We start from the raw sequence: 18,120 nt of genomic DNA, 5'->3' as shown, positions 1-18,120 counted from the left end.
CCTCCAGACCGATATTAAGGTACATTCTTTAGATAATAAACCATATTCTTCCTAACAATGAGACTCAAAGACACTTATATAACCCCCGACTAAAAAAGGATGAATATTTATTTATTTAATATTTCTCCAAGCGTTATCAAAGAATTTGCAGCTTGATTGAACCCAATTTGGCAGAAGTTTAAATACCTGTCGAGAGTGCATTGTATTTAATACATTTCAATCCATCACACAATTTCCTCATTTTCCCCAATACTAGAAAATTATGGACTTTCCTTACGGATCCAACACGTTTTTATTTTAAATCAACCATTAGGATTTAGGTCGGAATTTTTGTCATAATTTGAAAATTTCGTAAGGTTGCACACTTGTAAAAAAAGTTCTAAATTACGCCACTCCTACTCAAATCTAATACGAATAGAGGTTCTACCTAAATAGCAATGTTTAGATACTGGTAATTCGCTGTACTGCCTGTGGCGAAACATGGAAATTAGAAGGTAAATAGAGGCCCTATCCGATGCGATTGTGTAATGAAATGAATGAGTTGTAAGTTGAAATTGATGTATTGTTGACAATGTCTCCTGGCAAGAGATGTATTAAAATATAAAGGTTTTTTACATGGTTTGATCGCACGCGACTATATAACAAGAATTATGCATAAGAGTTAATGCAAGACCAATTGACTGATGATTTTCCGACTATGATGTCACATGAATTTGTCAGAAATGCATTTTAACAATCAAGTTAACTGCTAAATTGGTCACTCTGTCAAAGCCCTTTTGACTGGAATAAAACACTCATAATACCCATTTAAGAACAAAAATCTTTATTTTTTAATGCAAAATTAATACATGTACTGATTAATCTTTGTTTTAATCTATCTGTGGATACAAAATACCGTTTTCTTGCGAGCGTGCAGTAAAGTATCGTTTTCCATATGTCTTAGAATAACTATTACAGTAATATGACTTCATAAAGATTACATGGATGTAGGGATTACAACTTCCACAATATCATCATCACTCTCTTGATTCAACTTTCTCTTTTTACTAGACGATCCTTCCTGTGGATCATCACTCATTTCATCCACCACCATTAGATCATCCTCTTCACTTTCCACCTCCTTGTTGCTCTCCGAAGCACCGTTTTCCTTGCCATTTTTTGCCTCTTTCGCTTTCAATTCGTCGGGGTTAGCAACAACCTTAAACAAGGGGTCTTCTTTAGTTTCCGCCTCATAATTGTTGACTGCAACTGTTAGTTCGTAGTTTTGAAGAAAATCGTCGCACTTCAGAATGCTTCCATCAACTATACCGAGTTGGGAAAGAAATTTATCATTGTTTGCCTGTAAGGAACAATTAATATTATATTGATTTATGAGAGAATGAAACTTACTTCAGTTTCTCCTTCCTCAGATGAGATCACCACCACTCCTTTGCCGTCCAAAACCACGTCCGGAGCCACCATGTTGAGGTGCTTTTTAAGAACTTCAGATTCAAATTCTTTTACAGTCATGTTTTTAACGTTCACGAACACGTTGACAAATGGCATGGGACTGCATACGTAACAATTAGGATTAGCCTTAAAACATTCAAACTGATTTCTTTACAAATTTCTTCGCCGTCAAATTACCTTTGATAATTGTTTATCAGCCGCCAAAACGAACTTGGAATGGACAGATTTCTGTCTTAAATATATCGAGGGACACTTCTCAAACTCGTCAATTAAGACTCTGAACGCGTATAATACTACGAGACCCGCAATTATGGCATTTGCAGTGGCGATTGCTGGAATTATGTTGCCGGCGATAGCTGAAAATAGTGTTAAAAGTCACAACACTAAGGAGATATAAATGTTTTGTAGCATACATTTTACTTGGAATTTGGAATTTTGAGGGATTAAAAAGATGTATGACCGAATATTGGCGCAGGCAGTAACAAAATCCATGGCAGGTTTGTCGTCTTTATCCCAAACTAGGAAGTCTTTGTTGGCTAATTCTTTTTTCAGCACGCAGACACTATCAGCAAATACCTCTGCACATTTCGCTATTGACCAAACCTCCATATCTATTGACCCTACAGAACCTGTTTCCTCATTTTTTTTGTCTCCAACGAGTGTTTCAGCTTCTTTCCATGAGAGCGGTTTAGGAGGAGTCCGTTTTTTCCATAAGTTTTCTAAAAAATATGGTTTTTTAACCAAAAGTTTCTTAACAAATATACAATTTTTATTGGTAGCTTCTAAAACTTGTAGAAGATGCAGTTTTTAGAAAACATTCAAACAGATAGGCTGTCTCATAAAAAACAAATGAAGCTAAAACTGAATGAGATTTTGATGAACTAAAAACTTAAAAAAATCATACTTGTCAAACAATTAAATAATGCCAAAGTTTTTTTTTAAATTCAAATTCTTTTCCTTCAGGTGTTAACTTCAAAATTTTAAATAGAACTTCATGCTTTTACATTTTTTGATAGAAAGTATTTCTCTAAAGTACATGACATGACATGTCTCTGACATGCAATGATAACTTAAGGTTAAAACAATTTTTAATTGGGAAAAAATTTAAACAATATAAGAAGTTTTGTTTATAATTCTAGTCTAAACAATATTACTTTGTTTTTTTTTTTTAGTTCATCAAAATTTTTTCAAAAATAGCTAAGTAAATTTTGTCCATTTTTATGAGATAGCTAGTATAAGCTTGAAAATTGTCAAAATTGATGTAGTAATGTATTTGTGTGTATAGTTTAAATGCTTGATTTGCAGCACTAATATTTACACCACTTGATCCTACTGATTTCCCTTTTAGTATTAGCACATAAAATTAATTTTCCACACTTATAATTTACCTCATCATGAATTAAAATGTAATAAAACTTACCCATACTCAATAAATATTTAATATCATCCAAGAAAAATTTATCAAATAGTTTTTCAGGATCATAGTCAATTTCCTGTATCCACTGCCTTGTTGAAATCCTTTTTATATTTCCACTTTCAGTTAAACTATTCCCTCCATCAACTTTAGCCTCTGGGTCTTCAGTATCTGGAGATACATCCTGGTCTGGATCATCTTCACCAAATAACTGACTAAAATACTTATTTAAAATTACCAATTCTTAACTACTTGTCAGTGATGAACATACTTGAACAAGTGTTTAGACCAAACTATACAATGTACTGGCTCAGATGGGGTGTTTCTGATAGTGCATCCTGGGAAAGTCCTTTGTGGGGGTTTGGGTTGGCACTCATAGCATTGGGTAACACCTTTTTTGATCAATTCAACTTGCCCTGAATAACCAGAAGTTCCAGACTCTATTAAAGGTACATCTGCCGCTAAGCACATTCTGTTTACATGGTTTCTTGCGGTTCTATTGTCAAGCGCATTTAAAACTAAATTGAACCTTGTAAAAAAAGTAAGTCCATATTCAGAACTAAAAATGTTGACTAATTATGTTAGTTAATTTTACTGGAAATCTTTAGTTTCTACCTCAATACACTATCGTGATATGCTTTAATTTTAACATCAGGGTTGTTGGCCAAAATACTTTCTCTTGCTACAACAGCTTTGGGTTTGCCAACATGTTCTTTTCTGAAGAGAAATTGGCGATTCAAGTTGCTCACATCTATTGTGTCCAAATCAATCTAGAAGAATTATTTCATAAACTAAATGTCCTTAGAAACTATTTTTCTGGGAAATTGTTTGTTTTTGATCAGAATCTCATTAAGAAAAAATATCTAATTATGGTATTTGCTTCTTAGAGTTATACAGTAATGCAATTAAAACAATTCACAATTCAAAAGATGCCTCCTGAGTTTGTCACCTTCAACACCATGGAGACACATGCATTACATAAAGGTTTCTGTATATGAATCTTTACCAGAAATAGGGCCATTTAGAACCACATTTGTTAGTTAAGTTAAGGCAAAGTGTTTTATTTCCTTTTTTTAAGGAAAGTTACCACTATAATTATTAGTTTTTTGAGGCATCTCCAAGATGTATTAAGGTCCTTTGGCATACAAAAGTTCATTGAGGCGTCTGTTCCTCATTATCAATTGAATGTTGTCATGGTCTGAAAACTCTATGAACTCTGAAATATATTCTATAAACTGCGATACACGACTGACCATAAAATACTTACAATTTCGATATCTTGAAACCCCGAAAGGGCTAAATTCTTCAGAACCTCGCATCCAATTCCACCAGCACCAACAACAAGAATTTTTGATTTTGGTATCAACTCACGAGCTCTGGGATCAATCGAATGAGGAACCGGCTGAGTCATATTTGTGATATTTTGGTATAACCTTTATTTGTTCTAAATTGTTTAATAGTAATTTTATTTTGATTACAAACTGTTCAAAAATTCGGGAAAAGAACCCCACATGTATACAACTAAACGGAAAAAAACAGTGACACTTATGACATGTCAAGATGTCATTATAAACAGGAGTCGAACACAACGTGCACCCGATCTTGAATATGCTTAATACAAATCGAAGCAGTGCATTGATTTATTTATCTTAAAATAATTTAAATGAAATTAAATACAATTCTTTTTTCTTTGAAATGATGCCGTTCTTCAGCTTGGTAGATTGTATAAACGACTAAGCAAACATATTTTTATAATTTCAGATCTTACTCCTGCTTATGCTAAAATCATTCCTTTTGTATTCCTTGCATTCGTTAAATTTTCTGAGATTGACAGCTGACAGACAGTTCAAATGTGTGCCATTGACATGAACATAACATCCCTTTTCAAAACGGTTTTTGTTGAGCACGAAATTGGCGGTCAGACGTTTTATATTAAAGGATTGTTATGATGTTAAAAATATAATATTTTATCATGTATGTAAACGACATAAAAAAAGAGTTTTTCGAGTTTTTATCAGGAAAAGTAAGTAAAATCCCAATACCAATTGGCCTACGTTCATTTGAACTACGCATAACCCATTACCTATTCATGTTAATACACCTGCAATTGAATCCTTGAAATGCAAGTTAAATATTTAAACAATTTAACTAAACAATCTACAGAAAGTATCTAAAATTGCGTTATCCAAGCTGTTTGATTCTCTCACCCAACTAGATAAATAAAAATTGTATTTTTCAGAGAATATTTTTGATGGTCCATTATGATATTGATGGTATTTGTGCTTGTAAAATTCTCCAGTCTCTCCTAAGATACCGCAACATACTCTATACTTTAGCGATAGTCCAAGGCAAAGAGGATATTAAGCAAGCATTCCTTGAGAACAGAGAGGATGTTAAATATTTTGTTTTAATCAATTGTGGAGGGACTATTGACATAGCTGAAGAGCTTAATGCCGAAGACGATATTGTGTTTTTTATATTAGACAGTCATAGACCTATAGATTTGTGTAACATATATTCTTCAGAACAAGTGCGACTGTTAAGTGGAGAAGAAGAAGACGCTTTAGTACCTGCATTTTATGATGTTTTTAGAGAGGTTTTGATTTATGTGTAATGGGAGATTTGGAACTTACATTATAGTTTTTAGTCTGAGTCAGAGGAAGATAAAGAGGAGGAAAGTGATGAGGAAGGTAGAGCGGCGAAAAGGAGAAGGTTAGATGAGGAGGAAGTTATGAAGCACAGAGAGAAAAGACTATGGGAGGAAAATAAAAATAAAGTATTGTTTGAATACTCTCAGTTTACCTACTATGCCCGGGCAGTAAGTTATTTCATTACAAATAATGTTGTTGAAATCACAATTTAAACTTTAGAGTGCCATATTTATGTTTGACTTTGCTTGGAAATTAAATAAAGAGGATAAAGACTTACTTTGGTTGGCAATAGTGGCATTAACAGAGCAATTATTACTGGGAAAAATTGAAAATTCACAATACACCATTGAAATGGGTATGTAATATTTCCAGATTTACTGAACAATATTAACAGATGATTTAAAGAAACTTTAAGAAGTCATTGCAAGAGGCTTCAAAATAGGACCTATGATACAGAAGTACAAACATCACTGAAAATTTTATTTGAAAAAGACTTGAGGTTGACTTTATATCGCCATTGGACAGTTGAGCACAGTTTAAAATATTCCATGTTTACTGCTGTAAGGCTGAAATTGTGGACACTGAAAGGCGATAAAAAAATTTATCAACTTTTAGCTGAGATGGGGTAAGTGATTATTATTTTGTTGTTTCTGTGTCTATTTGGGTTTGTATGCTGATTATAGACTCCCACTTGCACAAAGTAGGCAGCATTTTACATCTATGGACCTTCAGCTAAGAAAGGAATTTCATGGATCTCTAGAAAAACTAGCAGAAAAGTATAATCTACAGGATATAGAATTTACATCTTTCATACTGCAGTATGGTTATAGGAATAAGTTCTGCGCTTCTGATATAGTATTTGCCCTTCTTGCCGTTTTAGAAGCATCAGTAAGTTTCGAATTTAACCATTAATAAGTACAAAAATGTTGTCTTATAGCCTAGGGATAAGAAACCAGAGGAATTATTTAACCAAGCCTTGGATTGCTTATCAAGGTCAAAAATCGAGGTTATAAAAGCTGCCTTGGAAAGGGCAAAAATAATTGTTAAAACCCTGTTCAAAACTGTCCAAAGTGCCTTAGACATGAAACAAATTATAAATGCCGGACCGTTTGTTTATTATGTGATACAAGAGGTAGAATTCAGTTATTTTCAAGTAGAATCCAAGTGGATAGAAAATGTTTCTAGGGTTGCCTCGATTGGTACATGTTTTCCCATTTGCATATATTGTCCCTCTTAGCGCAGTTCATTTTAAAAGCATACGTCTCGATGTCAAAAAATAGGAAAGCCCCCACATTGCCACTAATAGTGTCTGCACCCAAAGATGTGGAGCGAGGTACGTGTTTGTTGCTGGGAATTCCGCCTGTTTGTGAAAATTCGCCAAGAAAGTAAGATTTGTGTACAGTACTTTATAGGTCTTATTATAATTTTATTAACAGTTTCTTTGGGAAAGCCTTTGAGCAAGCTGCAGAGAAAATGAATTGTGAAGTAAACTGTGATTATTTGGATACATCATGTAAGGTTTTAAATAATACGAAAAATATATTTATTTCTTCATGGTTTTTGCAGATATTGTAATGCACGCTAAGGATAGGACGAGATTCTTTGATGCGCTGGCTGCACTACTGAATTAATTTTTCTCTTAGTCGTTAATGACTTATACCAAATATGTAATTTAGCTGTGAATAATATAATTACATATTTATATAATCAAATACGTAATTATGTTATGATATGAACATTAAACTGTATGAGTATTAAGGACTCATTTAGCAGCATTGTGCAGTTAAAAAGTAGTACTTAACCTTTAGAACCACAAAAGTGTGACCGTTGCCTTGATATGTTGTTGGAGCATATTATGAATGTACAGTCGTTTGACTGATACACCTTATTAAAAGTACCTAACAAACACGTCTCGTAGCTGCAAGAAAATCGGGAAACCCAATTGATTAATAAACTGAAAATACCTAAATAATTTTATAGCATTTTAAGGATAAGTAATTGTATAAAAAATGTAATTAAGTGAATATTTTTTTACTAATGAATTTTACTTTCAAAACATTCAATCTGCAGAGTTATTTCAATGGGATTTATCTGCCTTGTAATACAAGAATTTGAAACGAATAAACTTGTTTTTATTAAGAACAAACCATACATCAAAATGGAACTAAAAAAAATGTCCTTCAAAACTCGACCACAACTCTTAATATCGAGTATCCTTTATTTCCAAATCGTACAATAAGAAAAGTAAACTCATAACTTAAACACAACTTGCCAATAATATAAATACAATATTCAATGCACATATCTTGAAGACGTTACTTAACAAGGCCTAGCTTCTTGGCCTCTACTTCATAAATCAATAGTCGCCACATTTTAACCACAAACACTTCTGCTTCTTCATCTAAAACCTAAAAAAAATCGAGAAATCAATTCTTGTTTCAATAATTATCTGAATGATCTGACCATTTGTACATCTTCTAAAATAGTTTGAGGCAGGGATCCCGCAAGTACCTTATTACAAATAAAGTCTACTAAGGTCGGCTCAGGTTCCCCGATGTATTCTATAATTTTCTTGTTGATCCATGGCCGTATTTTCTTCTCCATTAGACCGTTGTCTATTTGTGACCAGTCCAGTTTATAAGCGAACAACGCTTCTTTTTCCGTGGGTATTTTTTCTATTAGGGTTTTGATGTGTTTGCGTTTTTCTTCCTGGGATTTGGCCTCGTCTATTTTCTTTTCAGCCATCTCCTTGTCTTTTTTCGTCTTTTTGTCATCGTTATAATCTAAGGGAACTAGTTTTCGCTTTTTCACTTGAGTGGTAGTGTCGTCCTCATCAGGATTAAATATATCCCTGAGATCTAGTTTTTTCTTGCGCGAATCATTCAGTCTGCCCTAAAAATCGATGAGGTAATGAAAATGAAATTTATACTCAAATATTTGATAGATTTACTTGTGTAGGGGAATGGGCACTATTTAAAACGATAGGTTTAGAAAGGGTAATCTTCATTCCAGTGCCGGAAATTGGTTGCTGTTGTGAGGTGTCTATTGGTGACGAGAATGACTGTCGTGAATCTTCATCTGGAGCTTGAACTTGAGTCCACTGAAGCACATAATTTGCTTATTAAAATGATATAATTACAGAAAAATCTCTCACCTGTGCAGTACGATCTGGGGTATCGTTTGAAGGCGATTCAGGTTCTGGTTCGGGCGGTAAGGGAGGGCTGTAGTGATTGGTATCCATATCACTGTCGCTGTCAATGGGTTCAGCCTCAACTGCTTCCAATTCCTTAGCAGCTTGAGCCACCACATATTTTTCCCTTTCTTCCCTGTGACGTCTATCTCTCTCAATTTCCCGTTGTTTCTCCCTTTCCCGCGCCCGCTGCCTTTCTAATTCTCTCTCTTTCTCGCGTTCCTTTTGTTTCCAGTGTTCCAAATTGACATCAATTAAGAGTTTTGGCTTATACTGGTCTTCGCGTTCTTTCATGGCCTAAAACAATTGTTAAATTCTTTTTTACCACAATTGAGAATATGTGACCTTCTCAAATGCTTCATTTGGGTCATCGTGTTCTTCAGCAAATATACGCCTTCTCAATTCCTCAATTTCTTCTTTCTCCTTCAATCGGTCTTTAGTGTCTGATTCTGCCTCTTTGAGGCGTTCTGCGACTCGCTTTTGAAGCTCTCTGCCCCTAGTAACAATCAGTCAATTGAAAATTTTAGAGTAATGAATAAGAAAAGTGTTACTTGTAATATTTAACGTCATCCCTCTCGTCATCGTAGTCCTCTAAAAATTCCTTCAATCGTTTGGCATCGCGTTCGCGTTCCTCTTCCTTCACTCGCTCTCGCTCCCTTTCCTTCTCGTATTCTTTGGTTTTTCTTTTTTCTCTATTCTCCCACAATCTAAGCACAACGCAAGAGATTAATAACATTGTTTTAAGTTCAGCATGGAGAATCTTTCCAAGCAGTGAAGCGTAAAAAAGGACATTGCTGTTGTTATCCGAACAATCAGGCTAGAGAACTAATTGGCCATATGTCCTATGTCACAATGAATTCGTTTCGCACTAAGCAAATTTAAAAGCGTCTTTCCATCGATTTTTACATACATCATTTGATTTAGTTTTATGGCATAACCCATCATTCTAATTACCTTTGTAACTACTTGAAAAAGGATACATACCTGAGCCTTTCTTGATAGGCAGCCTCTTTTTCCCTAGCCCTCCTCTCTGCCTTTTTCTTCTCCTTGGCTTCTTCTTCCATCTCTTTTTCACGCAGAAGTTCCTTAGTGCTAAGTTTATCGGTACGCTCCCTTTCCCTATCCCTCTCTTTCTCCTTCTCACGCTCCCTTTCCCGGTCACGTTCCCGCTCCCTCTCTCTTTCGCGTTCCCTCTCGCGCTCTCTCTCCCTTTCGCGTTCGCGCTCACGTTCGCGTTCCCTGTCCCTCTCACGGCTTCGCTCATGAGTTTTAGAACTGCTCATTTTTGCTCAAATTAACACAAACTTTCTCAATAAACAATTAATACATACCTGGATCGGGATCTCCTCTTCTTCCGGTCATCCTTTTCTCTGCGCTTAGGAGTGGGGGAGCGTGAGGGGGACTTTTCTAGTTCGCGATTTCTTTCCTTCTTTTTCACTTCCCGCTCCTCTTCTTGTTTCTAAAAAGAAAGCGAAATAAGGGAAATCTTGAGGAAACTTTCAGCAAATTTATTTTAAAATGTCAAATTGAAGCTCATATAGTCTGAGTATTGATCTTGTGGAGTTGTGTCATAGATTTGCCGTTGCTAATTGAGGTACATTTACTGAATGAAACGAAAACATCATGTTACGAACGTGTATCGCTGGTCGGTCAAATACCTGTAGCTGCAGCTGCAGTACGCGAAATGCTTACCTCAAATCAAATTTGTGTGAAATTTTCCATTTTGTATCTATTATTTATTTCACAGCCATTTAGTAATTTCTTAGCAACGTACAATTTGTTTGAGACAATTTTAAGAAAAAAACTATAATTAAAGGTAAATCTTTTACAACGACTTTAAGATCGCGTCACGATTGAGGTACGACTGCACAAGCTCAACACTTAGATTTTACCATCAGTGACATAATATAACGTTTTAAGGAAAAAATCCATTCTTCGATTGCCGCCATCTAAATGGATAGCGGTAATATCCCTGAAAAAGCCAAATAAAAATTGACACTACCCTATAGGTCGTCACAAGTATAAACACAAATTGAATCAAATTTGATAATTACTTGTTATGTGTTACGAACACAATCAACGGGTAAATGGGAGTAACAACAGTAAGACAAACCGCTGAATATATAAATGGTCCTTATCTTAACCCCTAAAGACAACTTTCAAAAGAGACTTACTTACAGAAATATGAAGACAAAGGGATCCTATAGCGTCGATTACCGTTGCACAAGGTTGGGTTTTCTTCAGAACTGGTGAAACGTGATTACCGCCGGGTGAAATTGTACATTTAAAACCACGTACCCGTAACTTACAAATACGGATAGCAGTTACAGTTCTAATACTAACTAATTTCAGAGAACAACGAGTGTTTCACTCTGTGGGACTGTTCAACTTTGTATTATTGAGATATTGGAGTGAGATGATTGAAGTACTTTTATGATCCTTCTGTTTCACTGATTCTTTAACTCATACAATAAAGAGTAAAGTAGACCACAAAAATTACTGAGTCAGTTTAAAACTTATTTCCGCCAGTTGAAAGACTATGAAACGGATTTCCTTTTGTATGTGGTTCCAGCCACAGTAGCCCCAAGCCGCGTTCGGGCGCTCGCACTAATAGCTATCTGCGCCTATCTAGCATATTGTAAAAAGTCACACTACCACAAGAACAGTCGAAACAGTCGGCTCTATTGCCTATATTGCCTATATGATGCATGAATTCACCACCTGACGACTGCAATGAGAACCACATGTGAAACGCAAACGCTTTATATAACTTTTTTGTGTTCAGATAACAAAGGTCCGACTTTAGAAAACATATCCCAAGGTAGTTGTTAAAAATATATTGATACATAAACGGCTTGCGCATTTGCGATTTTCACTAACCTACCGAACTTCTGATAGCTTTAAAAATTAAAAGCTACACCTAGACATGGGTCTGGGCCTCAATCTTTTTGAGTAGAGCTGAAATGCAGAGATGCGCCCAAAAGAAAAAACCAAGTGTTTATAACGATAAGTTTTGTTGGTGATGTTGATATCTTAAAATTTATTATTCTCAAAAACACATTTAGTTAATCTTCTCAACGACCTCTATAAATGCATATTATCATATCTGCTTTAATTTGCTAGATACGGGGTTGCTTACTTTTTACCCCTTTCTGTGCCAGTTTTACCATCTGATGTGGCAAAGTTAAAACAAAAAAGTTCACTTTCTGAAAACTCATTACAAATCCATTTGCGAAAAGTCCTACTCATTATGCCATCATTTATTTCTGCATTGCAAAGTCTAATGTGTTCATATGCTTACTAATACTAATATAGAATCCATTGGTTAAGATGTAAATGGTTAAAATCATATTTCCGGCTAAGATTTTTTTTATTTAGCGAAAATGAATAAAATGAAGGAAAAAATGAATTAGGTCAACAGCAAAAAAGCCTCATGTTTAGTTCCGTAAAGATTAGATTTAGAACTTGATGTTCAGATTAAAATCAAGTCAAATACCTACGGTTTAGTTCTCTCTTGCATTGTCATTTATTTGAATCTTTTAAGCCTGACAGCGAGTTAATTCTTGTTTTCAAAAATGATGCCATTGATCTCTTGAAAAAAGAATTAATTCTGTGCCATAGATTTAGGCCTGTTAGATGAAAATCTGTTAAAAATTCATATAAAAACTTACATATAATATTCCGAATATGCAATAATTAATTTATAGAAATCCGTAGTTTTTAGCACCGCAAACTATGAACGAAATCCAGCATTCCAGAGTGAAACACTCGGCGTCAGACTTATTACAAATAAACGAGCGAATGCCGAAGCATAAGTAACAACTTTCAAATTAGAACAACATTTTATATTGTTTCTTGTGCTTGACAAAAACAGGTTATGAGCCAAATTATTGGAATGCTATGAACTTCCTGAGAACTTAATTTTCATACAAAATGATATCGTGACGTGAGATTCCGTGGCAACCGGTAATTGACCAGTGACAAGCCAACAAACTGACCTTCAATAATTTGGCTCCAAGTGGCATATTATTATTTGCAAAACAATACACTGAAAAATAAGTGTTTAAAAGGCAAAATCTTCTGTAATCAATTCAAGTAAATGTAGCTATAAAGTTAAGAAAAACATATGTATATGTGAAAAAATCCAAACCACAGCAAATTTTTCAATTGTTATTGTTTCTCTTGCTCTTATTTATATTCCAAATATATCTAATTTCAAGAAACAAAACTGCATAAGAAGAGAAAAATAAAACAATTTACATTCCAGAAATTTGAAACCCCAGATAACCTAGAAAAATGAAAAACAACACATAATATGCCACATAAAAAAATATATAAATAATCTTATATTCCAATAATTTTAGGAAATTTCTTATTGATTTTCAGATTCTTTCTTACTCACCAGCGGCTGACTACCCGGGCGGAGACTGCGCCGCGCTTTTCCATGCCTGTTCGGTTTCAACAACGACATAAGCGCAAACTTATCTCTAGTTATAATACAATTTAAGTTGATGGTAACATCATCTACAAACTCTTTGTTAGTCAGATTCCTGTCTAACTAACAAATAGTGGTAGTTCAGTAAAAAAATGACACACAACCCTTTCAAATGACTAGAGACTCATGATTATTGAAAATGTGTGCCTACATTTTTTTACTAAAAGGGAATGGAAGTAAATTCGCCCAGGTGAAAAACTGCAAATTCTCTTGCTTACCTTCATTATCTCTCTAAATTTTCCAATCTCCCGGCTAATTAGATCGCGCTTCTCTTCCTCCACCTCTGCCTCAGCAAGAACTTTATTCCAGGCTGTCATAACTGAACAATTAACCCGTGAAACACCAATCTAATATTACATAAACACACTAACCATCTTTCTTGTGATCATAGTTCTTCATCTCTTCCTGGTATTCAACCAGAATTTGTTTAATTCTCTCTCTGGAAAGAGCATCAAAATACAGAGTCTCTTCATCTAATTCCTCTTCTTCCTGTTCATCTTGCAAGGGGGAGGAGGGTCTTTGACGTTTTCTACGTTCAGCTGCAAATTAACTCATCTTTGAAGTTAAATTTCCAATTATTGAAAAAACAACTTAATACCTTTATATTCATCTAACACCGCCTGAGTTTTGGCATCAACTTTAGCCACTAGCCGTTTGTCATACACCATTAAATCATGCAAAAGACGTACTGCACGTAAACCTGCGTCAGGGCCTGCCAATTCGCAAAAACCAAAGGCTTTTACTTTTTTCCAGCTGAGAACGTGACCACATGCTGCTAAGATTTGCCTTATCATTAAGTCAGGAGCTCTTTCAGTAATATTTCCTATAAAATTCCATTTAAGTACCTGTGACACAATCAATCGAGTTTTTTTTAGCTAAATTGATAAATAAAATATCCATTTAAATATTGAAAGACAGAAATTTGAAGTTAATTAATTAAATAATGGACAATAGAAATGGGTAGTCAAAACTTACCAACAAATACAGTCACTGCTGGGCCTTCCCTTTTTGGTTCATGTCTATTGGGGTTGAGTTTGGGGAATGCTCTGATTTGGGTGGCACCAGCTACCTGCATCTGAAATAATGTTTTTTTTTTTTAGTTCTACAGTTACCAAATTATAAAGTTAATAAACATTTTATAGCCAAATTGACTATACTTTCTAGGATACTTGGTAAAACACAATAATTTTTGGACTGAAACTGAATGTAGCCAAACTTTCATGTATAAATCTGCACAAATCCATTGTAAAGAAAAAATTATTTATTTTCTCCAGAGAACATTTTTTAATTTATTAGGAATTATAGAGCTGCTAAAATAACTATTTGTCTTCCCAAATACATAAATGTACTGCTCTGTTTCTGCAGGGTGTGGTATATACATAACATAACATATAGGAAACTAAAAGTTTCACATTTAAACATTGTTACTTCTGTAACTATAAGAGATAAAATGTTGATTCAATGGGGACAGTTGTATATTTTAATTCTATGCTTTTTAAATAATATATTAACACGAAAATTGAAAAAATCAAAATACATCCTGAGATAACCAAACACAATTTAAAAGAAGTTAATTTTCAAATTAAACAGTACATACTGTTAAATATTTCACTTACCGGAGGCATAGGCATGACAGCTCCCATCAAAGCTGTAGGAGGAGCCCCAATGGGCATAGCATACATAGGTAAGCCAGGCATCATAGGAGGTCTCCCTGGGTAAGACATAGCTGCCTCTATATGTTACAGACTATCAGCTGATAATTAACTAGTGAAACACCTACAATGGCCCTTAAAAGGGCAACAAAGTGGTCTCAGTTTGAGCGATTTTACCTTGAGTAGGTCTTAGAACACCAAAGCAAACACACAACTGTGGTGTATTCAATATCACCAAAAAACCTGGAGCTTATATGGATCTTTAGAATAGCAGGGAAACAGTTCTTCGTTTAAGTGGTTAAATATTAAATCAATTAATCACAATCTGCCTGCAAAGCAACATAAAAAGTTATAAAAGAAAGCAAGACGCAAGGGAGGCTAAATCGAGCTTTTAACCAACGTTGCCATTTTCAACTTAAGGATCTGCGTGTCGATGTCAAATATCTTGTCACAGATTTGTATTTTAATATTTGTTCTATTCTTCGTTAAATTTTTTTAACGACAAATAATTTTGAGTAAATTTTTAATCGATTTTTTTGATAATATGAGGAAAAGCAGGACATCCGCAATGCGTTTTTTGAGCAAAAAAATAATAAAAACGATTTGTTTGCAATGTCCACATAGTCTACACACGTACAACACCTAAATAAGTGAGCAGAGGCGTTATAGAATTAATATTGCAAAGCCAACGTCAAATCTAGTAAGTTGATACACTGAAATGTATGTAAACATTTTTTTTCAGTAGGGCCATGCTCAGTCAAATAAACATGTGCGTTTTTGAGGTTGTATTCAATTATTATGTTTGTGTTTATGAAATAGTTCTAAATTAAATTATATTTTAAAAAGAAAAAGAAAAGTTACACTAACAAAATATGTCACGACCAGAACATTTAGCTCCCCCAGAAATAGTAAGTGTAAATTTTAACTATAACATACTTTATATTAAGTGGTACTTTTCTTCACAGTTTTACAACGAAGATGAAGCCAAAAAATACACCCAGAAGTAAGTTCATTTTAGTCCTTATTGTATTATTCTTATTATACTGCTGTAGAAAGAGAAATCTGTGTAATTAATAAAAATACTCCACAGAGAAATCGGAAATTGTACGCTTTGCCAAATGTCAATTTTCAGGGATTGGGATGAAAAATTTTGAAGTGTTTCGTACATTTTAGAGATTTGCCTTAGTTGCATATTGGGTTTAAGGCCAAAACACACAGTCCAAAATACATAGTCAAAACATGAAAAATAGTAAATGTTATTTTTTGTTAGTTCTAGAATTATGGAAATCCAAGAACAGATGTCTGAGAGAGCTATTGAATTACTAGTTTTGCCTGAAGACAGTTCATGTTTCATCTTAGATATTGGGTGTGGATCAGGTTTAAGCGGTAGTGTCTTAGAGGCAAATGGACATTTTTGGGTGGGCATGGACATATCAACAGCAATGCTGGGTAAGCTATTTATTGACTGAGTTCAGTTATTTACCTAAAAGATCTCATAAACCCTATTTTATAGAAACATATGAGAGTGAAAATGAATTTTTTTTTACAAATCAAACTCAACACAAGCTTTCTTCTTGCTTTCACATGTTTCTATAGAATGAAAGTCCAGAGTTCTTGAAAATACCTTGAAGAGAAACAGAGTACCACAGAAATCACTTCATGAATAAAAGAGACAGATATATTCCTCTTGTGGCCTTTTAGGTGGATAAAATTAAACTTATACACCCCCAATAGAAGCATTTTTTATTTAAAAATTTTGAATGTGCAATTATACATTAAGTCTTTCCTATTATAGATGTAGCAGTGGAAAGGGAAGTAGAGGGAGATTTAATTTTAACTGACATGGGTCAAGGATGCCCTTTTAAAGCTGGTAAAATTATTTTAAACCCAAAATAATTTTTTGTAAAACTTAACATCTTTCAGGTGCTTTTGATGGTGCAATATCAATATCAGCCTTGCAATGGCTGTGTAATGCAGATAAATCGCACCACCGACCTGTCCAAAGATTATATAAATTTTTTAGTTCATTATATGCCTGTTTAGTAAGTTTGTAAACAAAATTTCCATCAAACTTCACAAAATGGAATAATCTTTTATAGAGCAGGTCAGCTAGAGCAGTGCTTCAATTTTATCCAGAAAATGGCGATCAAATGGAGCTGGTTACAACCCAAGCCATGAAAGCGGGTTTTTATGGCGGCGTTGTAGTAGATTACCCAAATTCCACTAAAGCCAAGAAGTATTTTCTGGTTTTAATGACCGGAGGCAGTGTGCCTTTGCCTGCAGCTTTAGGTGCTGAAGGAGCTACTGAAGGTAAGAACTAAAAATATTCACGTTATTATTGCCGAATTTGGTAATTGAAGTCTCTGCAGTTTCCTGACATGGTTGATGGGAATAACATTAAGGAAAAGCTGATGAATTTAAATTAAGTTTTTGTTATCAAAGAACTTACTTTAAATTTGACTTTTCCCTCATACATACGGATTGATCAATTTGTTATCCCTCTCATAGAATGTTGTGTGCCCTTAGATGCAAGTCAGGTTGGCCGAGCGGTCTAAGGCGCCAGATTTAAGCTCTGGTTCTCGAAAGGGAGCGTGGGTTCGAACCCCACACCTGACAGTCATTTTATTTTGCCGATTTTTTACTCATCCACCTTCGGTAAAACTAGACATACCCACGAGATCAATAATACTTGTATTTCTCTAAGTTTCGGCTATATTTTCTGTGTCTTTTTTACATTAAAACGTATTTTATTTTGTCCCTGCTTAGCGGTAAATTATACTAAAAGGGACAGGGTGAAGAATCAGAGGGGAAAACCGCTAAAGAGTGTTAAAAGCTGGATTAAAGAGAAAAAAGAAAGGAGACGCAGACAGGGAAGAGACGTCAGGGAAGACTCAAAGTACACGGGAAGGAAGAGAAGTGGGCGATTTTAATTTACTTGATGGATTGATTCATTAATGTTGTTTACTATTAAAAATTAATTATATTTGATTGATATAAAATGTGTGCATACGAATTCAAGTGTTCTCAATTACCAGAACCGCTGAAATGATTCAATGTCTAAAAATAATCTACAAAACTTATTTTATTGGGAAAATGTAGCGTATGTGTTAAATTTATAATAAAATTAAATTGGGGCTGAAAATAACTTTTACGAGATGTGGAAATAAGATACATTACAATAAAGTATTGAGGTATTTACTGAACGTAAATGAAGTGTATGCTTATACATATAATCTTTTCATTTGATTCGAATCAGTATCTTGTTAAAA

General features: G+C 34.4%; 4 protein-coding genes and 1 non-coding gene across 7 annotated transcripts; 3 read left to right on the top strand and 2 right to left on the bottom strand.

Moving 5' to 3' along the window:
- Positions 1–802: 802 nt before the first annotated feature.
- On the bottom strand, positions 803–4,403 carry Uba2 (Ubiquitin-like activating enzyme 2). Its single transcript, XM_066293229.1, has 8 exons — positions 4,131–4,403; positions 3,479–3,633; positions 3,135–3,422; positions 2,870–3,078; positions 1,863–2,168; positions 1,627–1,805; positions 1,390–1,575; positions 803–1,339 (listed from the first exon to the last, which is right to left on the bottom strand). Exons 1-8 carry the CDS (start codon positions 4,272–4,274, stop codon positions 977–979), a joined length of 1,830 nt encoding a protein of 609 aa, XP_066149326.1. The 5' UTR covers positions 4,275–4,403; the 3' UTR covers positions 803–976.
- A 315-nt stretch (positions 4,404–4,718) lies between these two features.
- Cdc45 (cell division cycle protein 45) lies at positions 4,719–7,639 on the top strand. The gene is made up of 10 exons (XM_066293230.1): positions 4,719–4,886; positions 5,103–5,459; positions 5,511–5,681; positions 5,734–5,869; positions 5,920–6,139; positions 6,198–6,402; positions 6,452–6,646; positions 6,700–6,899; positions 6,951–7,027; positions 7,081–7,639. Exons 1-10 carry the CDS (start codon positions 4,836–4,838, stop codon positions 7,143–7,145), a joined length of 1,677 nt encoding a protein of 558 aa, XP_066149327.1. The 5' UTR covers positions 4,719–4,835; the 3' UTR covers positions 7,146–7,639.
- A 75-nt stretch (positions 7,640–7,714) lies between these two features.
- On the bottom strand, positions 7,715–15,262 carry LOC136345171 (RNA-binding protein 25). 3 transcript variants are annotated; one of them, XM_066293226.1, is made up of 14 exons: positions 15,029–15,262; positions 14,816–14,945; positions 14,175–14,274; positions 13,798–14,022; positions 13,571–13,738; positions 13,418–13,518; positions 10,036–10,163; positions 9,689–9,979; positions 9,256–9,411; positions 9,050–9,200; positions 8,669–9,001; positions 8,465–8,614; positions 7,978–8,406; positions 7,715–7,922 (listed from the first exon to the last, which is right to left on the bottom strand). In XM_066293226.1, exons 2-14 carry the CDS (start codon positions 14,921–14,923, stop codon positions 7,830–7,832), a joined length of 2,433 nt encoding a protein of 810 aa, XP_066149323.1. In that variant the 5' UTR covers positions 14,924–14,945; positions 15,029–15,262; the 3' UTR covers positions 7,715–7,829. The 3 variants fall into 3 exon arrangements, with proteins under 3 accessions (XP_066149323.1, XP_066149325.1, XP_066149322.1); XM_066293228.1 differs by having other exon boundaries at positions 13,418–13,509; positions 14,816–14,931; XM_066293225.1 differs by having other exon boundaries at positions 14,816–14,929.
- Positions 15,263–15,555: 293 nt separating this feature from the next.
- LOC136344865 (probable 18S rRNA (guanine-N(7))-methyltransferase) lies at positions 15,556–17,864 on the top strand. Its single transcript, XM_066292738.1, has 7 exons — positions 15,556–15,759; positions 15,817–15,854; positions 16,122–16,300; positions 16,647–16,721; positions 16,775–16,893; positions 16,951–17,161; positions 17,618–17,864. Exons 1-7 carry the CDS (start codon positions 15,724–15,726, stop codon positions 17,779–17,781), a joined length of 822 nt encoding a protein of 273 aa, XP_066148835.1. The 5' UTR covers positions 15,556–15,723; the 3' UTR covers positions 17,782–17,864.
- TRNAL-UAA (transfer RNA leucine (anticodon UAA)) lies at positions 17,384–17,467 on the top strand. Its single transcript has one exon. It is a non-coding gene; the product is annotated as a tRNA-Leu (tRNA).
- Positions 17,865–18,120: the final 256 nt, after the last annotated feature.

Source organism: Euwallacea fornicatus, chromosome 18 (genome assembly GCF_040115645.1).
Source record: "Euwallacea fornicatus isolate EFF26 chromosome 18, ASM4011564v1, whole genome shotgun sequence".
Taxonomy (NCBI): domain Eukaryota; kingdom Metazoa; phylum Arthropoda; class Insecta; order Coleoptera; family Curculionidae; genus Euwallacea; species Euwallacea fornicatus.
The sequence above is the reverse complement of the archived record's forward strand: the minus strand, read 5'-3'. Positions and strand labels throughout refer to the sequence as shown.

Excerpts from the sequence above, each read along its gene's own strand:
- Uba2 (XM_066293229.1), bottom strand. The coding sequence starts at position 4,274 with ATGACTCAGCCGGTTCCTCATTCGATTGATCCCAGAGCTCGTGAGTTG. Across the intron at positions 2,169-2,869 it reads TAAATATTTATTGAGTATGG|AAAACTTATGGAAAAAACGG; the intron begins GTAAGTTTTATT and ends CATATTTTTTAG. Across the intron at positions 1,806-1,862 it reads TTCCAAATTCCAAGTAAAAT|CTATCGCCGGCAACATAATT; the intron begins GTATGCTACAAA and ends CACTATTTTCAG.
- Cdc45 (XM_066293230.1), top strand. The coding sequence starts at position 4,836 with ATGTATGTAAACGACATAAAAAAAGAGTTTTTCGAGTTTTTATCAGGA. Across the intron at positions 6,403-6,451 it reads TTGCCGTTTTAGAAGCATCA|CCTAGGGATAAGAAACCAGA; the intron begins GTAAGTTTCGAA and ends GTTGTCTTATAG. Across the intron at positions 7,028-7,080 it reads TGATTATTTGGATACATCAT|ATATTGTAATGCACGCTAAG; the intron begins GTAAGGTTTTAA and ends TGGTTTTTGCAG.
- LOC136345171 (XM_066293226.1), bottom strand. The coding sequence starts at position 14,923 with ATGTCTTACCCAGGGAGACCTCCTATGATGCCTGGCTTACCTATGTAT. Across the intron at positions 13,519-13,570 it reads CTATGATCACAAGAAAGATG|TTATGACAGCCTGGAATAAA; the intron begins GTTAGTGTGTTT and ends TTAATTGTTCAG. Across the intron at positions 9,201-9,255 it reads GATGACGTTAAATATTACAA|GGGCAGAGAGCTTCAAAAGC; the intron begins GTAACACTTTTC and ends GATTGTTACTAG.
- LOC136344865 (XM_066292738.1), top strand. The coding sequence starts at position 15,724 with ATGTCACGACCAGAACATTTAGCTCCCCCAGAAATA. Across the intron at positions 16,301-16,646 it reads CATATCAACAGCAATGCTGG|ATGTAGCAGTGGAAAGGGAA; the intron begins GTAAGCTATTTA and ends TTCCTATTATAG. Across the intron at positions 16,722-16,774 it reads AGGATGCCCTTTTAAAGCTG|GTGCTTTTGATGGTGCAATA; the intron begins GTAAAATTATTT and ends AACATCTTTCAG.